At 40.9% G+C, this 23077-nt stretch overlaps 1 protein-coding gene across 5 annotated transcripts in view; it reads left to right on the top strand.

Moving 5' to 3' along the window:
- The first annotated feature begins 3868 nt into the window (after positions 1 to 3868).
- phldb3 (pleckstrin homology-like domain, family B, member 3) overlaps positions 3869 to 23077 on the top strand; it is a 41531-nt gene continuing 22322 nt past the window's right edge. For 2 of the 5 annotated variants that reach the window (XR_007899365.1, XM_051719240.1), the window contains exons 1-9: positions 3869 to 4029; positions 4136 to 4213; positions 4325 to 4370; positions 15358 to 15509; positions 15611 to 15721; positions 15800 to 15937; positions 17441 to 17569; positions 20345 to 20515; positions 22866 to 22976. Coding sequence is in view for 4 of the 5 variants with exons in the window: in XM_051719240.1 (XP_051575200.1) it covers positions 15360 to 15509; positions 15611 to 15721; positions 15800 to 15937; positions 17441 to 17569; positions 20345 to 20515; positions 22866 to 22976 (810 nt within the window). In the remaining variant the exon portion in view is untranslated. Of the gene's footprint in view, positions 4030 to 4135; positions 4214 to 4324; positions 4371 to 14990; positions 15145 to 15357; positions 15510 to 15610; positions 15722 to 15799; positions 15938 to 17440; positions 17570 to 20344; positions 20516 to 22865; positions 22977 to 23077 lie in introns of those variants that run through there. The other 3 variants (XM_051719243.1, XM_051719241.1, XM_051719244.1) reach the window with 3 other exon arrangements.

Genomic DNA, 23077 nt, shown 5'->3' with positions numbered 1-23077 from the left:
ATCAGCTGAGCATAAACAAACACCCAGAATAACATGCTTGTTTTTTACAAATGTCTTCACCGTCAGGACAGACTAGAAAAACAACTGGTGTGATTTGCAAGTGAAATCACTTGAAAGCTCATGCACAGCTTGCACAGCTACTCCCAACTTCAAAACACAAAGTCATTTGCATTAGTACATCAACCCGTTTATTCTTTGCTTTCAGATTCTTGTGATAAACCTGAGCACACTACTTTTATGTAGAGAGTCAATTTACAGGTGTAAAAAGGTGTGCAGTAGAGTGCAACATCAGTGTTCCTGAAGTGAAAGTCCCACTGTGAGGGTGTGTTTTTGAAACTAGTTTGAAAACAGTGATTATATTTGCAGTTTCATTTGGTGCCACTAGGGGCGCTGCAATAACACGCTTCACAATGGAATATTGTGCTGTTACCACATTACAACACAACAGTATCATTTGGCTTTAAGCCAACATGCCGAAGGGGTCTCTATGCCCTTTACGAGGGAATTCAATGCCAGGAACTCAACAGATGTGCTTCAGCAGGAAAACATCAATGCTGCAAGGTGTGAGAGTGAGTGAGTGTGTGTGAGTGAGAGAGAGAGTGTGTGTGAGTGAGAGAGAGAGTGTGTGTGAGTGTGTGAGTGAGAGAGTGTGTGTGAGTGAGAGAGTGTGTGTGAGAGTGAGAGTGAGTGAGTGTGTGTGAGAGTGAGTGAGTGAGAGTGAGAGAGTGTGTGTGAGTGAGAGAGTGTGTGTGAGTGAGAGAGAGAGTGTGTGTGAGTGAGAGAGTGTGTGTGAGTGAGAGAGTGTGTGTGAGTGAGAGAGTGTGTGTGAGAGTGAGTGAGTGAGAGTGAGTGAGTGTGTGTGAGAGTGAGTGAGTGAGAGTGAGAGAGTGTGTGTGAGTGAGAGTGTGTGTGAGTGAGAGAGAGAGTGTGTGTGAGTGAGAGAGTGTGTGTGAGTGAGAGAGAGTGTGTGAGTGAGTGAGTGAGTGAGAGTGAGTGAGTGTGTGTGAGAGTGAGTGTGAGTGAGTGTGTGTGAGAGTGAGTGAGAGTGAGTGTGTGTGAGAGTGAGAGTGAGTGAGTGTGTGTGAGAGTGAGTGAGAGAGTGTGTGTGTGAGTGTGTGAGAGTGAGTGTGTGTGAGAGTGAGTGAGTGTGTGTGAGTGTGAGAGTGAGTGAATGTGAGTGTGTGAGAGTGAGTGAGTGTGTGAGAGTGAGAGTGTGTGTGAGAGTGAGTGTGTGAGAGTGAGTGTGTGTGAGAGTGAGTGAGAGTGAGTGTGTGTGAGAGAGAGTGTGTGTGAGAGTGAGTGAGTGTGTGAGTGTGAGTGAGTGTGTGAGAGTGAGTGTGAGTGTGAGTGTGAGTGTGAGAGTGAGTGTGAGTGTGAGAGTGAGTGAGTGTGAGAGAGTGAGTGTGAGTGTGAGAGTGAGTGTGTGTGTGAGAGTGAGTGTGTGTGTGAGAGTGAGTGTGTGTGTGAGTGTGAGAGTGAGTGTGAGAGTGAGTGTGTGTGTGTGTGAGTGAGTGAGTGATAATCATAGACACAATGTCTTCTGTAGCCACCTGAACCCAAACCAACTAGCATGTAGGCACTAATGCCCTCACTTTACAGTTTCATCTGCATTTGACAAATTATGTTGTTTTGCTGCAACCAGGCAGCAAGTATTTATGTTTCTGACACTGTCTAGTGCACTGGAGGAAAGAGAGTGCACAAAAGAGTTGCCAGCTGTCCTTTCAGTGTAAGTATATACTGCACCCCTCCAACTGTTCACTGTTTTGTCAGTGCTATATTTTATATGCGTCTCACTATCTGTCTTTCTCCCTCTCACTCGGTCTGTTTCTGTTTGGTGGCGCTTTGTTTCAGCACTGTCTGCACACAACACAACTGTAGGTCACCCCTCATGCTTTAGAAGGAATGCTGAGAGCGTCAGAAATGTTTGACCCCACCAGTCACACTCCTGTCCTCTGACCGTCAGGCTTTGTGACAGTCACACTATCCTTGTTGTCCATTGGTGGAAGGTGCCCCTGTTTGTGCCTGACAGGTTGACGAAGCCCTAACCCCAAACCTTAAAGGAATAGTTGACCGAAAAATGAAAATTCTCTCATCATTAACTCACCCTCATGCCATCCCAGATGTGTGTGACTTTCTTTCTTCTGCTGAACACAAATGAAGATTTTTAGAAGAATATTTCAGCTCTGTAGGTTCAAACAATGCAAGTGAATGGTGACTAAAACTTTGAAGCTCCAAAAAGCACATAAAGACAGCATACAAGTAATCCATTCAACTTCAGTGGTTAAATCCATGTCTTCAGAAGTGATATGATAGGTGTGGGTGAGAAACAGAAACTTTCCACCAGTGGACAACAAGGACAGTGTGACTGTCACAAAGCCCGAAGGTCAGAGGACAGGAGTGTGACTGGTGGGGCCAAACATTTACCTTACAGAATTAGTAAGGCAGATCAACGTGTCAGGCACAAACTTTGGCTCCTTGCATATATCAGTGTCTTTGTCAGAAGTCGATGACTCCATTTACTTTTTAAAATACATGTTCCTGATCTTTTTGTGAATGATTATTCAGTGCATGATATTCCAAAGAACAAAGACATTTGTTCTCGTAATCTATCATTAAAAACTAATAACTCTGTCTGCCTCTGAAACAACTTTCCATTTTCATCTGACGTCACCAAGCCCTCTAATATATATATATTTATTTATTTATTTATTTATTTATTTATTTATTTATTTATTTTTTTTTTTTTTTTTAACCCCTCCTCTCCGACCACCTGTCACTTTAAGTGATGTCAAATGAAATTAAGTCATCCAATCAATGGAGCTGTTCAGTTTGTAGTCCAAAAGCCTGAGAGACAAGTAGCATTTGCCAGACGTGGGTTCCCTAAGGAATTTCCAATGGGTTTTTATTATGGTAGTTTTAGATATTTGAGTAAAATAAGATATGTGATTAAAATTACTTGACGAGACTTTTACAATTTGTTCTAAAACATAAAGTACACACAGTCGCACCTCAAATGATACTTTGGAAGCTACTGTGTTTTTAGAAAACGCATGTTGCTATCGCAATGCTACTTAAGGACTACAACTACCATCAGCATGTGCGCTACATGCTCGACAAAATGGACGAGTGTTGTAGTCCTTATTTAGCGACGGGTTAGCAACACGCATTTTTAAAAGACAACGGCTTCAGTATCCTCGATTGAGGTATGATTGTGTGTTATTTATGTTTTAGAAAACAACATGAAAGTGTCTTAACGTAATTTTCACCAAAGATTTTATTTCAAGCATAATTCGAAAATCCCTATTCTAAAAACCCAAAGTAAAACCCTGGATTAAAGCGGCACCCTTGATTAAAAAAAATGTACAAAAATTAAAATAAAATAATTTAAATATATAATAATAATAATAATAATAATAATAATAATAATAATAATAATAATAATAATGAGTGTAGTAATAATTTTCAAATAAACTAGCGTAATTTAAAATCGGCAACGAGTTAATAGGGTGAAAACATAGCATTTCAGTTTACCTCTAAAATATTTATTACATGTCTAAGTATACTTTATGTATGTATTTATTTATTAGGTGTTTTATCTGTATTTAGTTACACTGAAGATGTGTTGTCATGTAGGCCACATACTATTTTACTTTCTACTCGTGCCATCGCTCGCACTTCACCTGTTGACTGTGACAGACATTCAACGGACGACATCATGGGCTGTGTCTCAAACCCTAGTGAGCTGCCTGTGTAGACAGTGTTTTTGACCCTCTTATGCGCGTGCTGACACGAGCTCTACACGCTCTGAATGCGGTCTAGATAGGCGGGGCACTAGAGGTTGAAACAGCGCCAAATTCGTAACGAAAGCGCTCTGAGTGAACGTTGGTATCGCTTCACATCACCGGGAATCCCGCTTTACATTCACAGCACGGACTTTATATATCGCGTTTGTCTCTTTATATCAACTTTACTTCAAATTCCGCGATTGTTGAAGGATTTGGGTCGGACGTTTGTAACCAGGTATGGTCGGTACGTATATGTCCTATGTTTATTTATCAATAAATAAGACTGATACGTTAAGAATTGAGTTGACGCGACAAACTTGATGGTTCTCTTGGAATGATGTAATTCACAGATTTTAATTTTCAACGGACGTGACTGACTGACTGACTGACAGGGATCTCCGGTGAGTGACAGGTGTCATAAAGATCCGGTAATTTGCTCTTTTAAATCAAGTCCTTGTTGTTAAAGAATAAAAATGAGCTCTGTTTAATAATAACACAGATTACCTGTATAATATTGATGCAGTGTTGATTTGTTATAGACTCAGGTAGAGGACTTGAACGAGAGTTTCTGGAGAGGCTGCTTGGGTAAGTAAAATTACCCAATTTTGTTTTTTAATTTAACTTACAATTTTAATGATGTTATATTGATGTTATAAAGACTATTTAAATAATTTGCCTTTGTGTTGTTATTGTACTAAAGCTGAAAGAAATTATTAAAATATTATCTGGAAAATATTTAACCTATTTTGTATTAAGATGACAGTGTCTTTTTTTCTACACTATTTGAGGAAAGTTAAATGTAAAAACCTAAACAGAAACATTTTGATTAAACTGAAATGACAATGATGTCAAATTCTCTCTCTCTCTCTCTCTCTCTCTCTCTCTCTCTCATATATATATATATATATTACTGTGTATAAACAGTTGTGATCAAAAGTTTACATACCTTTGAATGTTTGGCCTTGTCACAGACACACAAGGTGACACACACAGGTTTAAATGGCAATTAAAGGTTAATTTCCCACACCTGTGGCTTTTTAAATTGCAATTAGTGTCTGTGTATAAATAGTCAATGAGTTTGTTAGCTCTCACGTGGATGCACTGAGCAGGCTAGATACTGAGTCATCGGGATACAAAGAAAAACCCACAGGTAACCTCAGGAGAAATACAGGCAGCTCTGGAAAAAGACGGTGTGGTTGTTTCAAGGAGCACAATACGGTTGAGTTGCCAGAAAGAAGCCTTTACTGCGCCAATGCCACAAAAAAGCCCGGTTACAATATGCCCGACAACACCTTGACACGCCTCACAGCTTCTGGCACACTGTAATTTGGAGTGACGAGACCAAAATAGAGCTTTATGGTCACCACCATAAGCGCTATGTTTGGAGAGGGGTCAACAAGTATTGTGCTCCTTGAAACAACCACACCGTCTTTTTCCAGAGCAGCCTGTATTTCTCCTGAGGTTACCTGTGAGTTTTTCTTTGTATCCCGAACAATTCTTCTGGCAGTTGTGGCTGAAATCTTTCTTGGTCTACCTGACCTTGGCTTGGTATCAAAAGATCCCCGAATTTTCCACTTCTTAATAAGTGATTGAACAGTACTGACTGGCATTTTCAAGGCTTTGGATATCTTTTTATATCCTTTTCCATCTTTATAAAGTTCCATTACCTTGTTACGCAGGTCTTTTGACAGTTCTTTTCTGCTCCCCATGGCTCAGTATCTAGCCTGCTCAGTGCATCCACGTGAGAGCTAACAAACTCATTGACTATTTATACACAGACACTAATTGCAATTTAAAAAGCCACAGGTGTGGGAAATTAACCTTTAATTGCCATTTAAACCTGTGTGTGTCACCTTGTGTGTCTGTAACAAGGCCAAACATTCAAGGGTATGTAAACTTTTGATCAGGGCCATTTTGGGTGATTTCTGTTATCATTATGATTTAAAAAGGAGCCAAACAACCATGTGATAATAAATGGCTTCATATGATCACTATCCTTAAATAAAAGACAGTTTTTTTGCATGATCAGTCATATTTTCAAAATCAATGCCAAAATTTCACAGTTTCTGCCAGGGTATGCAAACTTTTGAGCACAACTGTGTGTGTGTACGTGTATATATATATATATATATATATATATATATATATATATATATATATATATATATATATATATATATATATTATAATAATATTTTAAAATATATAATAATATTATAAATACGATTATTAATTTCAGTTAATAGAATGTTACCTATTTTTTATGAAGGCTACACATCCTGAGGACTGTGAATTGCTTTATTATTTTAATTGCATGAAAAACTGATTTTCCATTGCATTCATGCACACAATGGACCAAAATATGTTGTAAATAACGCAATGGGAACAGGCCCAAATGGAATGCCAATATGGACACTTTTCACGGTTAGTTAATTGTTGCAACTGTAATTGTAATTTTGATACATTTTTCAATGATTTGTGTAGCCCTAATATATATATATATATTAAATTTAGGAACACTTTTTATTTCTCTGAAGCTTTCCATGGACCCCTAAGCACCCCCTCGTGGCCCCAGGGGTCCCCAGACCCCAGTCTAAAAACACCTGGTTTAGTCATTTATTGACCAAAATATCGGCCAGGGCTGCATTTCCCAAAAGCATCGCTTAAATTGATCGTAGTGACCACTGGTGCCAATGGTTTCTACGATCTACATAGGCTGATGATGCTTTTGGGAAACGCAGCCCTGACTGTTTTCATTACACGTGACTGTTGTTTGTCCACTGACCCAAGGTCATGTCAAGGTCATTATCAGTGAACACTGACCTCAACATCCTCTTTAGTGAAGTGAGCTGGTCAGTCTCAACATCGATTAGTTTATGATAAACTGAAGGGCAACTCTTTGTGTTAAACCTCTGACATCTCTGACGATACTCAGGAAATGTTCAGTTCTTCTGACCTGCAGGCGTGCTGCGAGTGTTGTTCACTCAAGAATGTTAACTTGCGGCTGTAATTATACGGAGGCGTGTTGAAAGTTTCGACTGCATTTGTTTAGTTGAAGGTGTGATTGTTTTGAACACTCTAATGGGAGTGTTTGTAAGGTGTGTCACTACAAATCTGCTCTTTATCTAATAAATGAATTTATTAGATTGTATCTAACCCTAACAATTTTATTCAGTGTATATTATAAGGTGCAATCTAGAGCTTTCCCAGTCACCGTGCAAATACCATATTTATATACACTATATTGCCAAAAGTATTCGCTCACCCATCCAAATAATTGAATTCAGGTGTTCCAATCACTTCCATGGCCACAGGTGTATAAAATGAAGCACATAGGCATGCAGACTGCTTCTTCAAACACTTGTGAAAGAATGGGCCGCTCTCAGGAGCTCAGTGAATTCCAGCGTGGTACTGTGATAGGATGCCACCTGTGCAACAAGTCCAGTCGTGAAATTTCCTCGCTACTAAATATTCCACAGTCAACTGTGGTATTATAACGAAGTGGAAGCGATTGGGAATGACAGCAACTCCGCCACGATGTGGTAGGCCACATAAAATGACAGAGCGGGGTCAGCGGATGCTGAGGCGCATAGTGCGTAGAGGTCGCCAACTTTCTGCAGAGTCAATCGCTACAGACCTCCAAAGTTCATGTGGCCTTCAGATTAGCTCAAGAACAGTGCGTAGAGAGCTTCATGGAATGGGTTTCCATGGCCGAGCAGCTGCATCCAAGCCATACATCACCAAGTGCAATACAAAGCATCGGATGCAGTGGTGTAAAGCACACCGCCACTGGACTCTAGAGCAGTGGAGACGCGTTCTCTGGACTGACGAATCACGCTTCTCCATCTGGCAATCTGATGGACGAGTCTGGGTATGGCGGTTGCCAGGAGAACGGTACTTGTCTGACTGCATTGTGCCAACTGTGAAGTTTGGTGGAGGGGGATTATGGTGTGGGGTTGTTTTCAGGAGCTGGGCTTGGCCCCTTAGTTCCAGTGAAAGGAACTCTGAATGTTTCAGCATACCAAGAGATTTTGGACAATTCCATGCTCCCAACTTTGTGGGAACAGTTTGGGGATGGCCCCTTCCTGTTCCAACATGACTGCGCACCAGTGCACAAAGCAAGGTCCATAAAGACATGGATGAGCGAGTTTGGTGTGGAAGAACTTGACTGGCCTGCACAGAGTCCTGACCTCAACCCGATAGAGCACCTTTGGGATGAATTAGAGCGAAGACTGCGAGCCAGGCCTTCTCGTCCAACATCAGTGTCTGACCTCACAAATGCGCTTCTGGAAGAATGGTCAAAAATTCCCATAAACACACTCCTAAACCTTGTGGAAAGCCTTCCCAGAAGAGTTGAAGCTGTTATAGCTGCAAAGGGTGGGCCGACGTCATATTAAACCCTATGGATTAAGAATGGGATGTCACTTAAGTTCATATGCATCTAAAGGCAGATGAGCGAATACTTTTGGCAATATAGTGTATGTTTATATTAGAGATTGACATATATTGGTTTTAACGATTTTTGGTTATCGGCAAAAATCAACAGAGTTGCAGATATTTTTTTATTCCTCCATTTAATATGGTGAATAGTTACAAACAGAGCATTGTATCAAAGCCAAGACTCGGTCACCATCACTGTTTATTAGGGGTGTAACGGTTCAAATTTCTCGCAGCTCGGTTTGAATCACGGTTTTGGGGTCACGGTTTCAGGACAGTTCGGTATTTATGTTCAGATAAGAAATATTACTGCCAAATCCAAAGTAAGAATACTCCATTTGGTAACAAACACTTCAAAAGGTTTGCTTTTAATAAAAATCATTGTTTTACAGTAACCATAGTTAACTATGGTATTTGTAGTAAAACCATAGTAACCACAAAATCAACATGGTTACTGTCATGTTTACAATATATATAGCATAGTCATGGTTACTATATGGAAACTGCAGTATTACTCTTATAAAACCATGGTTAATTGTATCAAAACCATGATTTCTTCAACAACAAACAAACCATGGTGACAGCTGTCATGGTTACTACAATATTACTATAGTAAAACCATAGTTAATTTTCATAGGTCTTTAACAAAATGTTTTTTTCTCTAATTAATAAATCAACGTTTTTGCACTATTATGCTACATGCATCGACATAAAATGCATTTCAAACTCTACTGCACATATATTCAGTATTCGGAAGCTGCACATCACTATAGAAGGAACTTTGCTATTAAAATGGATATGAGGGATGTTGTGACGTGGCTCGAGTGTTTAAATCATACATGTAAATCACACATCTTCATCAGCGGAGTAGGGAAGCATATCGTTGGCAATGAACACCCCAGTCGCCTTAGTTATTGTTTTATGCCTGTTCGAATCAGCACTGAGTGCTTGCTAAAAAAACGAATGGGAGTGTGTGCAGTTTTGACTCATCTGCTGCATCTTCCCCCGGTGATTTTAGCGTTAATAATCATGTGTCGATGTATTACCAGTATACGGCACTCGTGTCGAGCGATGTCTGCAAACAGTGCCTGTTTTGTAAACGTTTTTTGACCATCACTGTTGTAATTGACTGCAAAAAGAAAATGTTTCTGAATAACGCAGGAGGTTTCCTCTATCAGCGGCTCATTTTCTCCACTTGCCATTTTCAACTACACACAACACGTGCAGAACAGTGATGTCATCAGGTTGACCCATGTGAAACACAGGTGGAGCGTATCCATCTACAGATCCATTCAGGTGAATTAGCGGAGGCGTGTCTGTTTGACGCTTTATTGTCTTCTCAAAACCTTGTGATCCAGATGCGTCAATAAACTTGAGGTGAACCACGGTGCTAGTGCTTACCAAACCGTGGGTGGCAAACCATACGGTACGGGTTTACGGGAGAACCCCTAATATTTATGGACTAATTCACAATTATTTATGCAAAATGTTATTTTAAAAAGTAATGTATGACAATTGACAAGCAATCGCTGATGATCTACTGTTGATGAATTACTGCTCGTACTGTATTTATAAACTCATATGACAATGTTTACTTTATATTGATTCTATTGTAACACATTGTAAATGATTGTAAGATTGCATGCTTTGTTTTTCCTTTTGTGTTTGTGTGAACTGGAAGCACTGAATTATCAAAATAAGAGTCCCTTGTGTAATTTGGGCTTGTTTTTTATTGGAAGTCCTGCATTATGCACCAAATCTTAATTTCTTTCTGGTTATTATTGGGATTTTGGTTGCACAAGAAACACATATCTGGGATTTTACTCATTTTGGACTCTTGCGGCATTTATGTCTGTGCCTGTCACAGTAAGGAAAGACTAAGAAATGTTTTTAACATTCAATAAATCGATTTGAAAAACTATGGGCCAATTAATCAGTTATCAGCCTTTTACACCATCTTAGCGTATTGGCAAAACACACTATCGGTCAACCTCTAGTTTAAATACATACAGTATACTGTACTATGGTAATACCATGTTTTTTTGGACATGTAGCATCGTCTAGTGAAATGGAGCTTTAACTTTGGTGTTTTGGCAGAAATACGGATGTTTTTGATAACTTCACTTCTCACCTCCAGAAAAGCTGTTCACTATATGGGCTAATTTGCTTATTAAATCGCTAAAGACTATGATCTAATTATATAAATATATAGTCTGCATAAGCTACACGCATTGAGCATGCCCAGCGCTGAATCAGCTTAGTCAGACTGGTGGCGCTCTGGCCTGAATCAGGCAGGGGAGGAGTGTGACAAGGAGGAGGCCGTGGCCGGGCCATGATGGAGCATGGCCGGGCCTTGATGGAGCATGGCCGGCGCTGAATCAGCTGATCAGCGGGAGAGCGAGATAAGGGGCAGCTGGAGACACCAGTTCGAGAGAGAGAGAGACGCACGTGGCCGCGTTGCATGTGTGTCTGTGTCCTTATGCTTTATGTTGTTATAAGTTCATTTATATCATTAAAGTTTATGTTTATTGTTCAGCCGGTTCCCGCCTCCTCCTTACCCATCCTTAGACAGTAGGGAGGAGAGACACGCTGTCGTGAAGTCCTCGCCGCTGCCATCCGCCAGGGGAACAGCCGCGGACGTCTGCCTGGGGACAGAGGGGTCGCTGCCGGCCAGTGAGAGCCGGAGGAACCGTGGCCGTCTGCCGAGAAGTGGAGGAGCGGTTCTGTGTGCCAGGGGCCGGAGGACTTGTTGCTGTCTGCTGGGGGAGGAATGAGCTGGTGTCCGCCAGAGGATGGAGGAGTGGTTGAGGTCCGGGCGACAGTGCGTCCGGGAGCCGGCGAGCATGTTCTCTCTCTCCTCTCTCTCTCTCTCTGTATCTCCGCTCGCCCTTTCCCTCTCCCCACGCCTCCCCTCATCTCTCCCCCAGGTTCACAGGAGTCGGGGTGGACCACCGGCTGACAGAACGGCAAGAAGGGCAGTGTCTCCCCCTGGAGGTTTTGGGGGGGGGGGGTTGTTAGTCAGACTGGTGGCACTCTGGCCTGAATCGGGCAGGGGAGGGGAGGAGTGTGACAAGGAGGAGGGCGTGGTCGGGCCGTGATGGAGCATGGCTGGCGCTGAATCAGCTGATCAGAGAGAGAGAGAGACGCACGCAGCCGCATCGCATGTGTGTCTGTGTCCTTATGCTTTATGTTGTTTTAAGTTAATTTATATCATTAAAGTTCATGTTTATTGTTCAGCCGGTTCCCGCCGCCTCCTTGCCCATCCTTAGGCTGTTACATGTGCATTTATACATTCACTGTAAAATTCCTTGACATTCCGCGTTTAATAGTTAATTCTGTTTTTATGACTGGATTCCGAGATTCAGTCCGTGTTTTCTGCATCGCGGACATCATAGGGCCCTAACCATATAAGTCTATGAATATGGTAATCATTGGATGCCACAGTATAGCCCTATGCCAAAGAACCATGGTATTACCATTGCAGTTGTACACAGCCACAGGACATTTTTGTAATGGTTTTGCCACTGCGTTTATATCTAAACTGGTTTCACAGGGAGATTTGTGGGGGGTTTAATAAAGGGCAATGAAATTGAGTCATGACTTATGAATAGTGGGTTTGTGGCAGGATGTGGAAGCTATTTTGTTGACATATGAATTCTTCTACTATATGCCAAACACACTGTGATTTTCTGTAATGTTGAGAAGTTGTGGAAGGAATGCACTCGAACACATGTTAGCTGGGGTTAGGAGGTTGATGAAGGGGTCTGCGGTGGCGAGTTATTGCAGAGTCGAGGAGAAAATAATTAGCAAGGCATTGCAAACAGAGACTGTGCTGAGACTTGTCAGTCTGGCCCAGCAGTGTTAGTGAAGGCCAGGAGGGGCACGTTATATAAGCAGCAGGATGTTTATGTGCTGTCTAATCTCTACAGCCACTCCTCTGCAATTACTAACGATTTCTGACTCATTACGTCAGAGGTTTTTTTTTTTAATCGTCCATGATATTGTGCTATCTCTTTTCTGAACTCTTGGTTTTCGTTTCATATCTCTTAAGTTTATCTCACTGAACTTTCACATTTGCAAACTTCTTTTATCATCTTGGACCTTCAAAGGCTTTCTTTCCTGAATACTGCTCACTCTTCTTGAAGCAGACCGTATCTGAGTTTGATTTTAGATAAAGAGCAGATTAGATTGCATTAGAGCTTGTTTGCTTTGCATGTGGACTAGTCTTAGTTTACCAAATCAGTCTTTTTTTTCCCTCCCCTTTTCTCCCCAATTTGGAATGCCCAATTCCCAATGCGCTCTAAGTCCTCGTGGTGGTGTAGTGACTCGCCTCGATCCGGGTGGTGGAGGACAAATCTCAGTTGCCTCTGCGTCTGAGACCATCAATCCGCGCATCTTATCATGTGGCTTGTTAAGCACGTTACCATGGAGACGGAGCGCGTGTGGAGGCTTCACGCTATTCTCCACGGCATCCACACACAACTCACCACGCGCCCCATTATAGAGACCACGAGGAGGTTACCACATGTGACTCTACCCTCCCTAGCAACCGGGCCAATTTGGTTGCTTAGGAGACCTGGCTGGAGTCACTCAGCACGCCTTGGATTCCAACTCGCGACTCCAGGAGTGATAGTCAGCGTCAATACTCGCTGAGCTACCCAGACCCCCGACCAAATCAGTCTTGAGACATTGGTCAAATACAGGCTAGAGGACTAATCTGATTACAAAGTATTTAGTTCTTGCAATTGAATTACTTTCAGGACAGAAAGTATTGTAACACATTACATTTGACATCAGATTACAGTTACACAATTACGTTAATTAATTTGGTTACACGTATTTCTAAAATAATATTAGGCCTACTTATTTAGACTTAATTTGGAATTCATTGAGCGGGGAAAAAACAAACACACTTCTTTGAAAAGTCTTTGAAAGTATCTTAAAAGTAATTAGTAAAGTGATTACTTTTCTGATGAAATAATCAGTAAAGTCTGTAATCTGATTCACATAAATTATAGTGAGCAGTGATAAACAATGATTATTTTTGCTCAAAAATGTTTTATTTTTTTTTTCTCCACTGGCAGTTAGATTTGGGTTATAGAGCTGTTCAGTTTGTAGTCCAAAAACCCGGAAGAAATTCGCCATGGGTTCCCTCAGGATTTTCCGATGGGTATTTATATTTGGGTTTTTCAGCTTATGAGTAAAATAAGGTTTGTGGTAAACATTACTTGATGATACATGGAGGTTTTGTTCTGCAACATAAATTACACTCTTTCATGCCTCAAACGTGAATTTTTAAGCATATTGAATATTTTTTAAAACACATGGTGGCATGAATGTTTGTAGGCATGAAAGTGTGTAGTTATGTTGTAGAACAAAACATCCACGTATCATCAAGTAATGTTTACCACAAACCTTCAAAAAAGTTTGAAAACTCCATTATAAAAACCCATAGGAAAATTGACATCACAGCTGAACAGCTCTATTGTGTATAGTTAATAAAATATGCAACTCTCTTTTGGCGCCACCCTGTGGACGATTCATACGTTTGCACATGCGTAACCACTTCCAGCTTTGGCCATTGGGGGTCAGGGATTCGATTTTCAGTAAGCACAGACTGATTTCAGCAGCAAAATGTTCGCTCTACTATGACGGATTCACAGTGTGATCAGTTTGTTTCAATTATAGAACATGTAATCAGTGATTAAACAGCACTTATCAAATTAGCTGATGGTTGTCACAGAGTATTGACGAGTGTATTGTCTAGAGCATAATTCCATCAACATTTCAGCATCAAACATCAGTCGTGACTGATATGTACTATCTCCCAATTTGGAATGCCCAATTCCCACTACTTAGTAGGTCCTCGTGGTGGCGCGGTTACTCACCTCAATCCGGGTGGTGGAGGACAATTCTCAGTTGCCTCCGCTTCTGAAACCGTCAATCCGCGCATCTTATCACGTGGCTCGTTGTGCATGACACCGCAGAGACTCACAGCATGTGGAGACTCATGCTACTCTCCACGATCCACACACAACTTACCACACGCCCCATTGAGAGCGAGAATCACTAATCGCGACCACGAGGAGGTTACCCCATGTGGCTCTACCCTCCCTAGCAACCGGGCCAATTTGGTTGCTTAGAAGACCTGGCTGGAGTCACTCAGCACACCCTGGATTCGAACTCGTGACTCCAGGTGTGATAATCAGCCTCAATACTCGCTGAGCTACCCAGGCCTAGTTTTGATCAAGGCTACTTACATTAAATATACATGCTATATATAGATATAGGTAGACACTTTTGTCATGAGAACCTTTGCTATATTCCTTTGTAAACAAGCTATTGTATGTGCTGCTCAGGGAGGTTTGCAGTTATTCCAGGAACAGAGTCCAATTGCTTTCACTGTGTGTGTGGAAATATGAAACCGTCCTGTGACATTTTAGAAGCCACTTCCCCCTCCAGAACTCTCTGTGTGTCAGTCTGTGTTTGGAACTCATCGTATCAAGAGTTTTATATTTATCCGTGTTGCTCTGAGTTCTAGTTTCCTAATAAGGTTTGGGTAGGGGGAGCAGTTGGGGCTGAGAGAGGCTGGGAAACGGTTTGACCGATGGCATACAAAGAGTCTGTTCCCACACTCAGTACTGTTGGATGTGTGTGTAGTTGCGTTAAGAGCTAAAGAGAGCGACTCTGGCAGGAGAGGACTTGTGAAGATCACAGAGCTTTATTGGGTACAACATTTAGAGTCCACAGAACGCTGTTAAGTAAAAAAAAACACCTGTGCAAGCTACAGAGAAACTCGCTGCCACCACAGTGTATTGATCTGATCTCTTTCATTTTTACTTTCATCTTCACTGTCTTTTCGGTGGTCTTTTTTTTAAGCAAAGTGAAAGTGAGAGTTTCTTTTTTCCATGGACCACAAAAGGTGAACTTTTGAAGAATATCCTGGTCGCTCTTTTTAATTTAATCCTTTTAAAAAAGGGTTAAACGAGGATTTTAAAAAACTATTAACTAAACTATTAACTATTATTTGATCTTGTTTGCTGTCTCTTGCGCTGGATTAAATGATTATACTGTTCAAGCATCGCCCTAAAGGTCCCATACCTCCACTAACTAGTGTCCATTCCTGTTTAATTAGACATGCCCAGACACAATAATATGGATCCTATGAGGAGCCAGTGCGAGTCAATCCAAAGGTCCCCTTGGATCATGCGAGTGGCTGTAGGGAAAAGCCCCGCCTCTTCAGGGGCGGAGTCAGACACTGAAGGGAGCAGCACAGAGAGTGAATGGGTAAGCACAAACTTTCATCTGATAATCAGACCAGAAAGCAACTTAACCAGCTCCATCTACTGGTCTTTATCCCTCACCCGAACTCTCATCCTCTTCTCCAGCCTTGCATCAAACAAGCAGATGGCGACTCGGCGCATTTCCTGTCGTCTCCCTCAATGCTGCAGCGACGCATCACAGAGCTCGACCAGCAGCGAGAGGAGCTGAAGATTGAGGTAAGTAGAGAAAAGCTCTGTTCTTTCATTCTGTCATCAGTTCACTGTGGAATAAGAGTTACTCTGTGTCTTCTACAGCTGCAGCTGGAGGTCGCACTGCTGCGAGGTGAGCTGCAGACAGAGCAGGAACGACTGCGCAGACATACAGAGCAGCTGCAGATGTTGCAGGAGAAAGACAGACACAGAAAGTGCCAGCGATTGGCCAGCAGACAGCAGGTGTTTCTATACGTAAACATTCAGAGGGGAATTCGCTTATAATGAATTGCACTCGCTGATAGCGTTGTTTATGTGCTCACGCTGTCTCCATTGTTTTAGTATCCAATTAATGCAAATCAGGTATCAGTGCAAACACGGCCAAAAATGTAGTGCTAAATGCAATTTCGATGCCACTCCATCTTGCGGGCTGGTTCTGCGTGCTAGGTTGCTAAGGATAGCGCAAATTACCATGATTTTTCACACTTTACTGGGACTGTACAGCATCACTCCACCATGATGATGATGATGAACCATTGCTAGCCTATTGCGGTGAAATATTTTATTTGTGGTTCCGTAGGCTAAATGTTCCCGTTTGATGATATGCAAGCAAATCTAAGACGGATAATCAACGGTCTACACACCATCTGTTTGTTGGTTTGCATCATTAGACATTGTTATCCTTTATTCATATTGGCTCAATGATTAGTGTAGCATTAGTATTATTGTTTTGGTTTATATTTTCAGTCATGCATAAACTGTCCCTGTGCTCCCTAAATATAACAAAGGTCTCTTCTTCTGACCCACAATGCATCGCACATTATTTCTTATCCAAAATTAAGTTTTTGAGCCAGTGAATATATAACCGTGTGTATTTTTAATCAGTTTTCCCATACGGCCCAAATTGCCCCTCCATGCACATTTTGTGTCTTCAGCATATTTTGGAAAACAATTTTGAATCGTTCCAAAATAATCAAATTGATTTGTGACAGATTTGAGTTTTTATGACTAAATATACAGTACTTAATATAAGCCTAATATATGGATACATTAATAGGCCTACCTACTCCATTGACAAAGGCAGTATTAATAAAAAAAAAATGTTTTTTTTAAATATGTTAAGTCATTATAACTTAACACGGGGCTAAAAAAATCATTTGGATCTGAAAAGACATTAATGCACTGGTTGTTAATGGTACATGTCACTTTATTGTGCTTCAGTTTCTGGCACACCCTGTTTTCCCATGGCACTGATACACACACTTGAATCATCTCTTATATATGTTAAAAGTGCACTCGACTGCATTGTACATCCGGATATATGACGGTTATGATGGGATATACAGTATGCATTACTTCCGTAGGCTGTCTTTGGAAAATAGCAAACGTGTGTCAGAGTAATGGCGGCAGGGCAACAGTTGCTAAGACAGGATGGATAGAAGCACAAGTACTTTTAAGGCGGGGCTTAGCGAAGGGTCAATTGCATCAGGTAAATAGTGCAGACTTTTGTGAATATTTCACATTTGATAATAAACCTCATTTGCATTAAACAAAGGCATGTTTGCATTGAAAATAATGACAGTGCAAATAGCACCTGATTAAACTGGATTGCAGATGCAGATTTTTGCACTAAAATACTGCACGCAGTTTTGGCTTTTAGTGAATTGGTTCCTCAGTCCCACTGAGTGTGCTTGAATGCCCCGAAGGAGAGTGTTAAACTGGCGTGCTGGTCTGTTGATCTCTCAGGAGCGTGTTCGGCTGGAGGAGGAACGTCTGAAGGTGGAGCAGATGAAGAGGAAGTGTGATGAGATGGAGAAACTGATTCCCACTCAATCAAAAGACCAGCAAGAACAAATGATGTTGCATCTACAACAGGTGATGATAAACTTACACCTCATTTAAAGGGTTACTTTTGTACTTTCTTCTGTGGAACACAAAAGGAGATGTTAGACAGAATGTTAGTCTCAGAAACCATTCACTTTCATTGCATCGCTTTTCTATACAATGATTATGAATGATGACTGAGAAATGCCTATTTTAAAAGTGTCTATTCTGAACCATTTCTTTTATGTTACAATGTATTTCTTCTACTTTGGCAACAAAATCTCAATGTTCTCTCATTGCACTGTTAAACAAACAAGTGACAGCCAGTGCTGAAGCATTTTACCAATCAGAAATTAGCATAATTATTATAACTCAAAGTAATGTCCAGCATCATCCATGTTAAAATAAAATGATACATTATAAATTCTGAATCTATGTACTGATTATCATTGTCTCATGTCTGTCAAACATGTTGAGTGATCCAAACATCATCTGCAGCCTGAAACTGAACTTTTGATCTGATTTTAGGAGTGAATGCATTTAACTGTATAGAGCAGTGTTGCCCAACCACTGTGCCGTGAAAGATTGTCAGGTGTGCCGTGGAAAATTATCAAATTCCACAAAATAAATAAATGCATGAAAAAAAAAGAAGAAGAATTTCAGGGATCCAAACTCCTCACCTTTCGGAGAAATTCACCATATTGAAACCATAATCGGTCACTTTTGTGATTGTGAAGAGCAATGATTAATGTGTAAAAGTGAGTGATATTTATATGCGTTAAGGGGCGTTCACATGACTCACGTCAGCGCTGCAGAATACATTGAAGTCTATGAAGTGACGTCACTTTACACCAAAGTGTTTATCACACACACGTTTTTGCTTCACCAATAATGTCTTTGAGAGTACTGAACAACAAGAAATATTAAAAAGCTGTCCAAATGTGTGAAGAGACATTGAATGTCTCATAATTACTTTTAATTAAATATTACCTTATCGTTTACGAATATCAGAGACCCCAGTTATTGAACTCATTTAAATTCACCAAGAAAACGCTTTCTGCTATCAAAGCAACTGCAAGCTTTTTTTCTCTCTTCCAAATACATGTTTTCAATGTTTATTGTGCACACCTCCCTCTTTTATACGTGGCAAACTCGTAAAATCGCCCCTCTGTGACGCTTTCTGCAACTCTTGTCATGTGGAGGGCAATGTGGCGCTTGACGCTGGCGCTGAACGGAGCGTTGACGTCTCGACTCAACTCATGTGAAATGTGCTTTACAATGACGAACATTATTGAAACTCAAAATGATTATTATTTGTCTATTATTGTGGTCATGCTCAGCAGATCTGCTTTGTGTTTATAATTCTTATACTGACGTCAGTAGATTTGTAGTCATGCAAGTTTTAATAAAGGAGAAGGATGTTATTGAAACTCACTATTATTGTTGTCTGGATGAAAAATAATTCTCAGAGTGAAGGAAGACTATAGATCTGCTTAAACACTATAAAGTCTCTTAGAAATGATTCACTGATTCACTGACTCACTCATAGCACATAAGACGCTCATTTGTTGCCACCTAGTGACATTTCCAGAAGGGGTCACTGAACCAATCAGATAATAAAATGGACTCATTTGTGAAACAGAAGCAAGCCTCACCAAAATACTCTTTATTTTGCAGCTAATTCTGCACAATTGTAAACTTGAATAGCTGGAATTGGTGCTTTTAGCTTATTCTTTAAAAACAATTATCCCCAGAAAAAAGTGATTGTCTTACCTTTTTCGCCCCTCATGAGTTTGCATCCCTGTAATTTTCTGTGGCATTGCAAGAACAGATCTACAAATTAGAAAAGAAGCAAATTTGTTGTTTTTTCATTACCCGTTTAGCGCTCTTGCCACCTGTGACCTCACACAGCATAGCCTACCTATGTGACTTGTTTTTTTGTTTTTTGGCATAGCCGAATTTCAAACATTACATGTAAACACGCTACTAGATGGACAGAAAACAGGGACAAGTTCTTGAAAAGGAAAAATACTGACGATGGTTAGCCTATGTGGGATAGTGGTGTGCCATAACATTTTTTAGTCGTAAAAAGTGTGCTGTGGCAGAAAAAAGGTTGGGAAACACTGGTATAGAGAGCTATAGGATGCTCCCTTGCTCCCTATTTAGTGAATGACTTAACCTCCAGTGTGCTGTCTGTCTGCACTGGTCTCAGAACAGTTTGAAATGCACCTTATTTTCATCCTAACTCCATATAAAGCCTCTGAAAGCAATGCATCTCAATGGGGATGCACTGTGAATATAGCTCTATAGTCCACTATTATGGTCATTGTGTTTAACAGTGTGCCGTTTCGTGACAAATCGATCAAATATTCAAAATGGCATATCGGATGAAACTAGAGACTCTAATCTTTTGACTCAAATGGGTTTCAATGGTTTTTTACCCGATGTAATTTTGTTGGCGTTCCTCCCAAAGACAAACTCCGCTGTGATCAGTGCCATGTTGTTTTATCACATGACTCCGTGTGTCGAAAGTTTAACCGTTTACTGACAGCACAGAGTTTTCTGAACTGAGATCTGTCGGCTTAAATGAATTTAAATTATGCATAGCGTATAGCAAAGACAAAAAACAATGTCTACGCAGAAGAATGCGGGGTCGCACGAGGATGGAGCTTTTTAAATCTGTCACTGAAGCGGTGCAAACATATTCAGAATTGCACACTGTAGCAGGAAAAGCAAAGTTTTTTATGATAAAAGATTTGGTCATACTGCTCAGCGCTCGTTAGTTTGGTTGTCGTGCTGTATATATGAACTCTTGTTTGTTTTCAGGACAAGGATGCATTGGACGCCGCGCTGCGAGCGTTTGAAGACATGGAGTTTCACGTTCTGGAGCTGGAGAGCGGCGTGGAAGATGAGAGAGAGGAAGAGGACAACAGAGAAAGTGAGACGGTGATCGAGAGAGAGATATCCAGGGTAGAACACACGCTCAAAGCATCTCAGGTGAACTGAAAAACAGTAAAAAATGCTGTTTATCAAACTGAGCTGTCAGTTTAGTTGGACTGGTTTCACCCATTTTGTCCTCAAACTCTGTACCAGGTCCTTGGGTGCGGCTAGGAGCGTGTAATAAGTTTCAAACTACAAAATAAAAGTCCCTGGATACACAAGTCACTCATGTGTGGTACCATTTGAAAGCTTAGAATCTGAACTTTTCATCACTATTTGCATTTATATTACATAAAATAACAAGATAAGACCTGAAAACCGCTGTGTCGCAAATGAGCGCCACCTATTGGTAATGATGTAGAAATGTAAATATAAAGATAAAATAGGCAAGTAATATATCAAACGAAAGCTCTCATTCTCAGGAATATGATTATGTCGTTTATTTTATTGTCATAACACCACAGTTTGAATGTTTTCAAAAGGCTCACAAAGTGAAATATGATCCCTGTAACATATCAAAGACAACCGTATCATGTCTGCCCTTTTTACTGCTTCTGTAAGCTCCAAATAGCTACAAACTCTATGGCTATGTTTACATTAATCCGGATACATTTGAAAACAGCATTTTCATTTTTTAAAACACTCTCCGTCCACACTGCCATTTTCTTTTTTTTTTTTTGTCTTTTTTTTTTTTTTGTGTGGTCGCGTAGTGATTCGCCTCAGTCCGGGTGGTGGAGGACGAATCCCAGTTGCCTCCGCGTCTGAGACCGTCAACCTGCGCATCTTATCACATGGCTTGTTGAGCACATTGTCACGGAGACATAGTGCATGTGGAGGCTTCACACCATCCACCGCAGCAACCACGCTCAACACACCAAGCGCCCCACCGAGAACGAACCACATTATAGCGATCACGAGGAGGTTACCCCATGTGACTCTACCCTCCCTAGCAACCGGGCCAATTTGGTTGCTTAGGAGACCTGGCTGGAGTCACTCAGCATGCCCTGGGATTCGAACTCGCGAACTAGCGAACTCCAGGGGTGATAGCCAGTGTCTTGTACCACTGAGCTACCCAGGCCCCCACACTGCCATTTTCAAGCGTTTTCCAAAAGTTGCTCATCCACTCTGAAATGTATGAAAACACTTAAATCCCCTTACTGTGCATGCGAAAAATTGCCGTTGCATGTACGGTCTGAAACGCAATTGTTCTGGTGTTCCGTCGCCGGACACCAATTCCTAGTAAACTTCGCATTTGAAGGAATGCAATGGGAATGTTGTACAAAGTAATATTTATCTTTAACAATGATAAACATGACAACAAATACGTCATCGCTACAACGTGAAGATGGCGTTTTCAAATTTATCCACTTGGGAGAGCTGACAAAAATGTCGGAAGGCCAAAACATAGGGAAAAAGATGCGTTTTCAAATGAAAACATATTAGTGTGGATATGGTCTATCTCAACTCTTACCTTAGGCTGTTTTCTTTCAAGTGAGCCATTGTTTACTTGTCTGTGAGCTTGTTTAGGTAAATAATACAAAGTTATGTCTCAAAAATTCAGAACAAAACATGCAGTCCAGTAGAAAAAGCATGCCAAACAAATCATCTGCAAAATATGTTTCCAATTATTTATGATGAAATGTTGATGAGGATCTTAGCTTTCCAACGACACCAAGATTGAGCTTCTAAACAACTCAGAAGCCGAGATATTTGACGAAACAGAGAGGAAGGTCTATATGCTCTAAATATACACTTGATGCCTATGGTCGAGCACAAATGCAAGTGTTCAGCTGTGTTAGAGCGCCACCTACATTTGAGATCTGTATATTGTGATGGAAGGTGATAGAAGGAAAATTATTTTTGCTGTATTTGCTGCCATCTAGTGGAATGAAATAGGATTTTTTTGCAGACAGAGCGAACAGAACCAGAATTATATGCTTATAAAGTTAAGACAACAACTAATGAGTCCTACGCTCCCTTTCAGGGTTTATTTTGCCATAACTGACTGGCTGACTTATCCCTTTAATTTATCGGCAATTTTAATTGTTTGTTGCAATCATAATATGGAGAAGCTGGGCTTCCAGACAGGATTTGAGAGAGGTGTTTTCATTGACTCAGCTGTTTTTTGAAAGCTCTTCTCCACAGATCTGACCTTCACCTGTCAACTTGATGTGTCACCTGTGCTCTGGAGCGGTTTGTGATAGGCGGCACCATCTCTCTCTCTCTCTCTCTCTCTGAGAGTGACAAACAAACCAGACATCTCTAAACACATGCTTAATTGTTTCATGACCCTTAAACGCACCAGACGGAACCGTACTGTTAAATGTATGGATTTTATATGAGTTTTTGTGCTGTAATGTTTTCATCAGGAAGATTATATTTTAATCACAATGTCACTGTGTTGCAGGAACGTGTTCAACAACTGGAGAAGCAGCTGAAGGAAATGGAGAAAGAGAGAGATAAAGAGCTGAATTCCCTCAGACAGGAGAGGAAAGAGCTGCTACACAAATCACAGAGGGTAAGACGACTTCAACACACTTCAACACTTCACTTCAACACACTCCATGGGAAACATTCAGTAGCAAGTGTGCAGTGTTTTACTGCGCAAAACTCGCCGCC

Source organism: Myxocyprinus asiaticus, chromosome 15 (assembly GCF_019703515.2).
Source record: "Myxocyprinus asiaticus isolate MX2 ecotype Aquarium Trade chromosome 15, UBuf_Myxa_2, whole genome shotgun sequence".
NCBI lineage: Eukaryota > Metazoa > Chordata > Actinopteri > Cypriniformes > Catostomidae > Myxocyprinus > Myxocyprinus asiaticus.
This window is presented reverse-complemented; position numbering and strand designations above follow the sequence as displayed.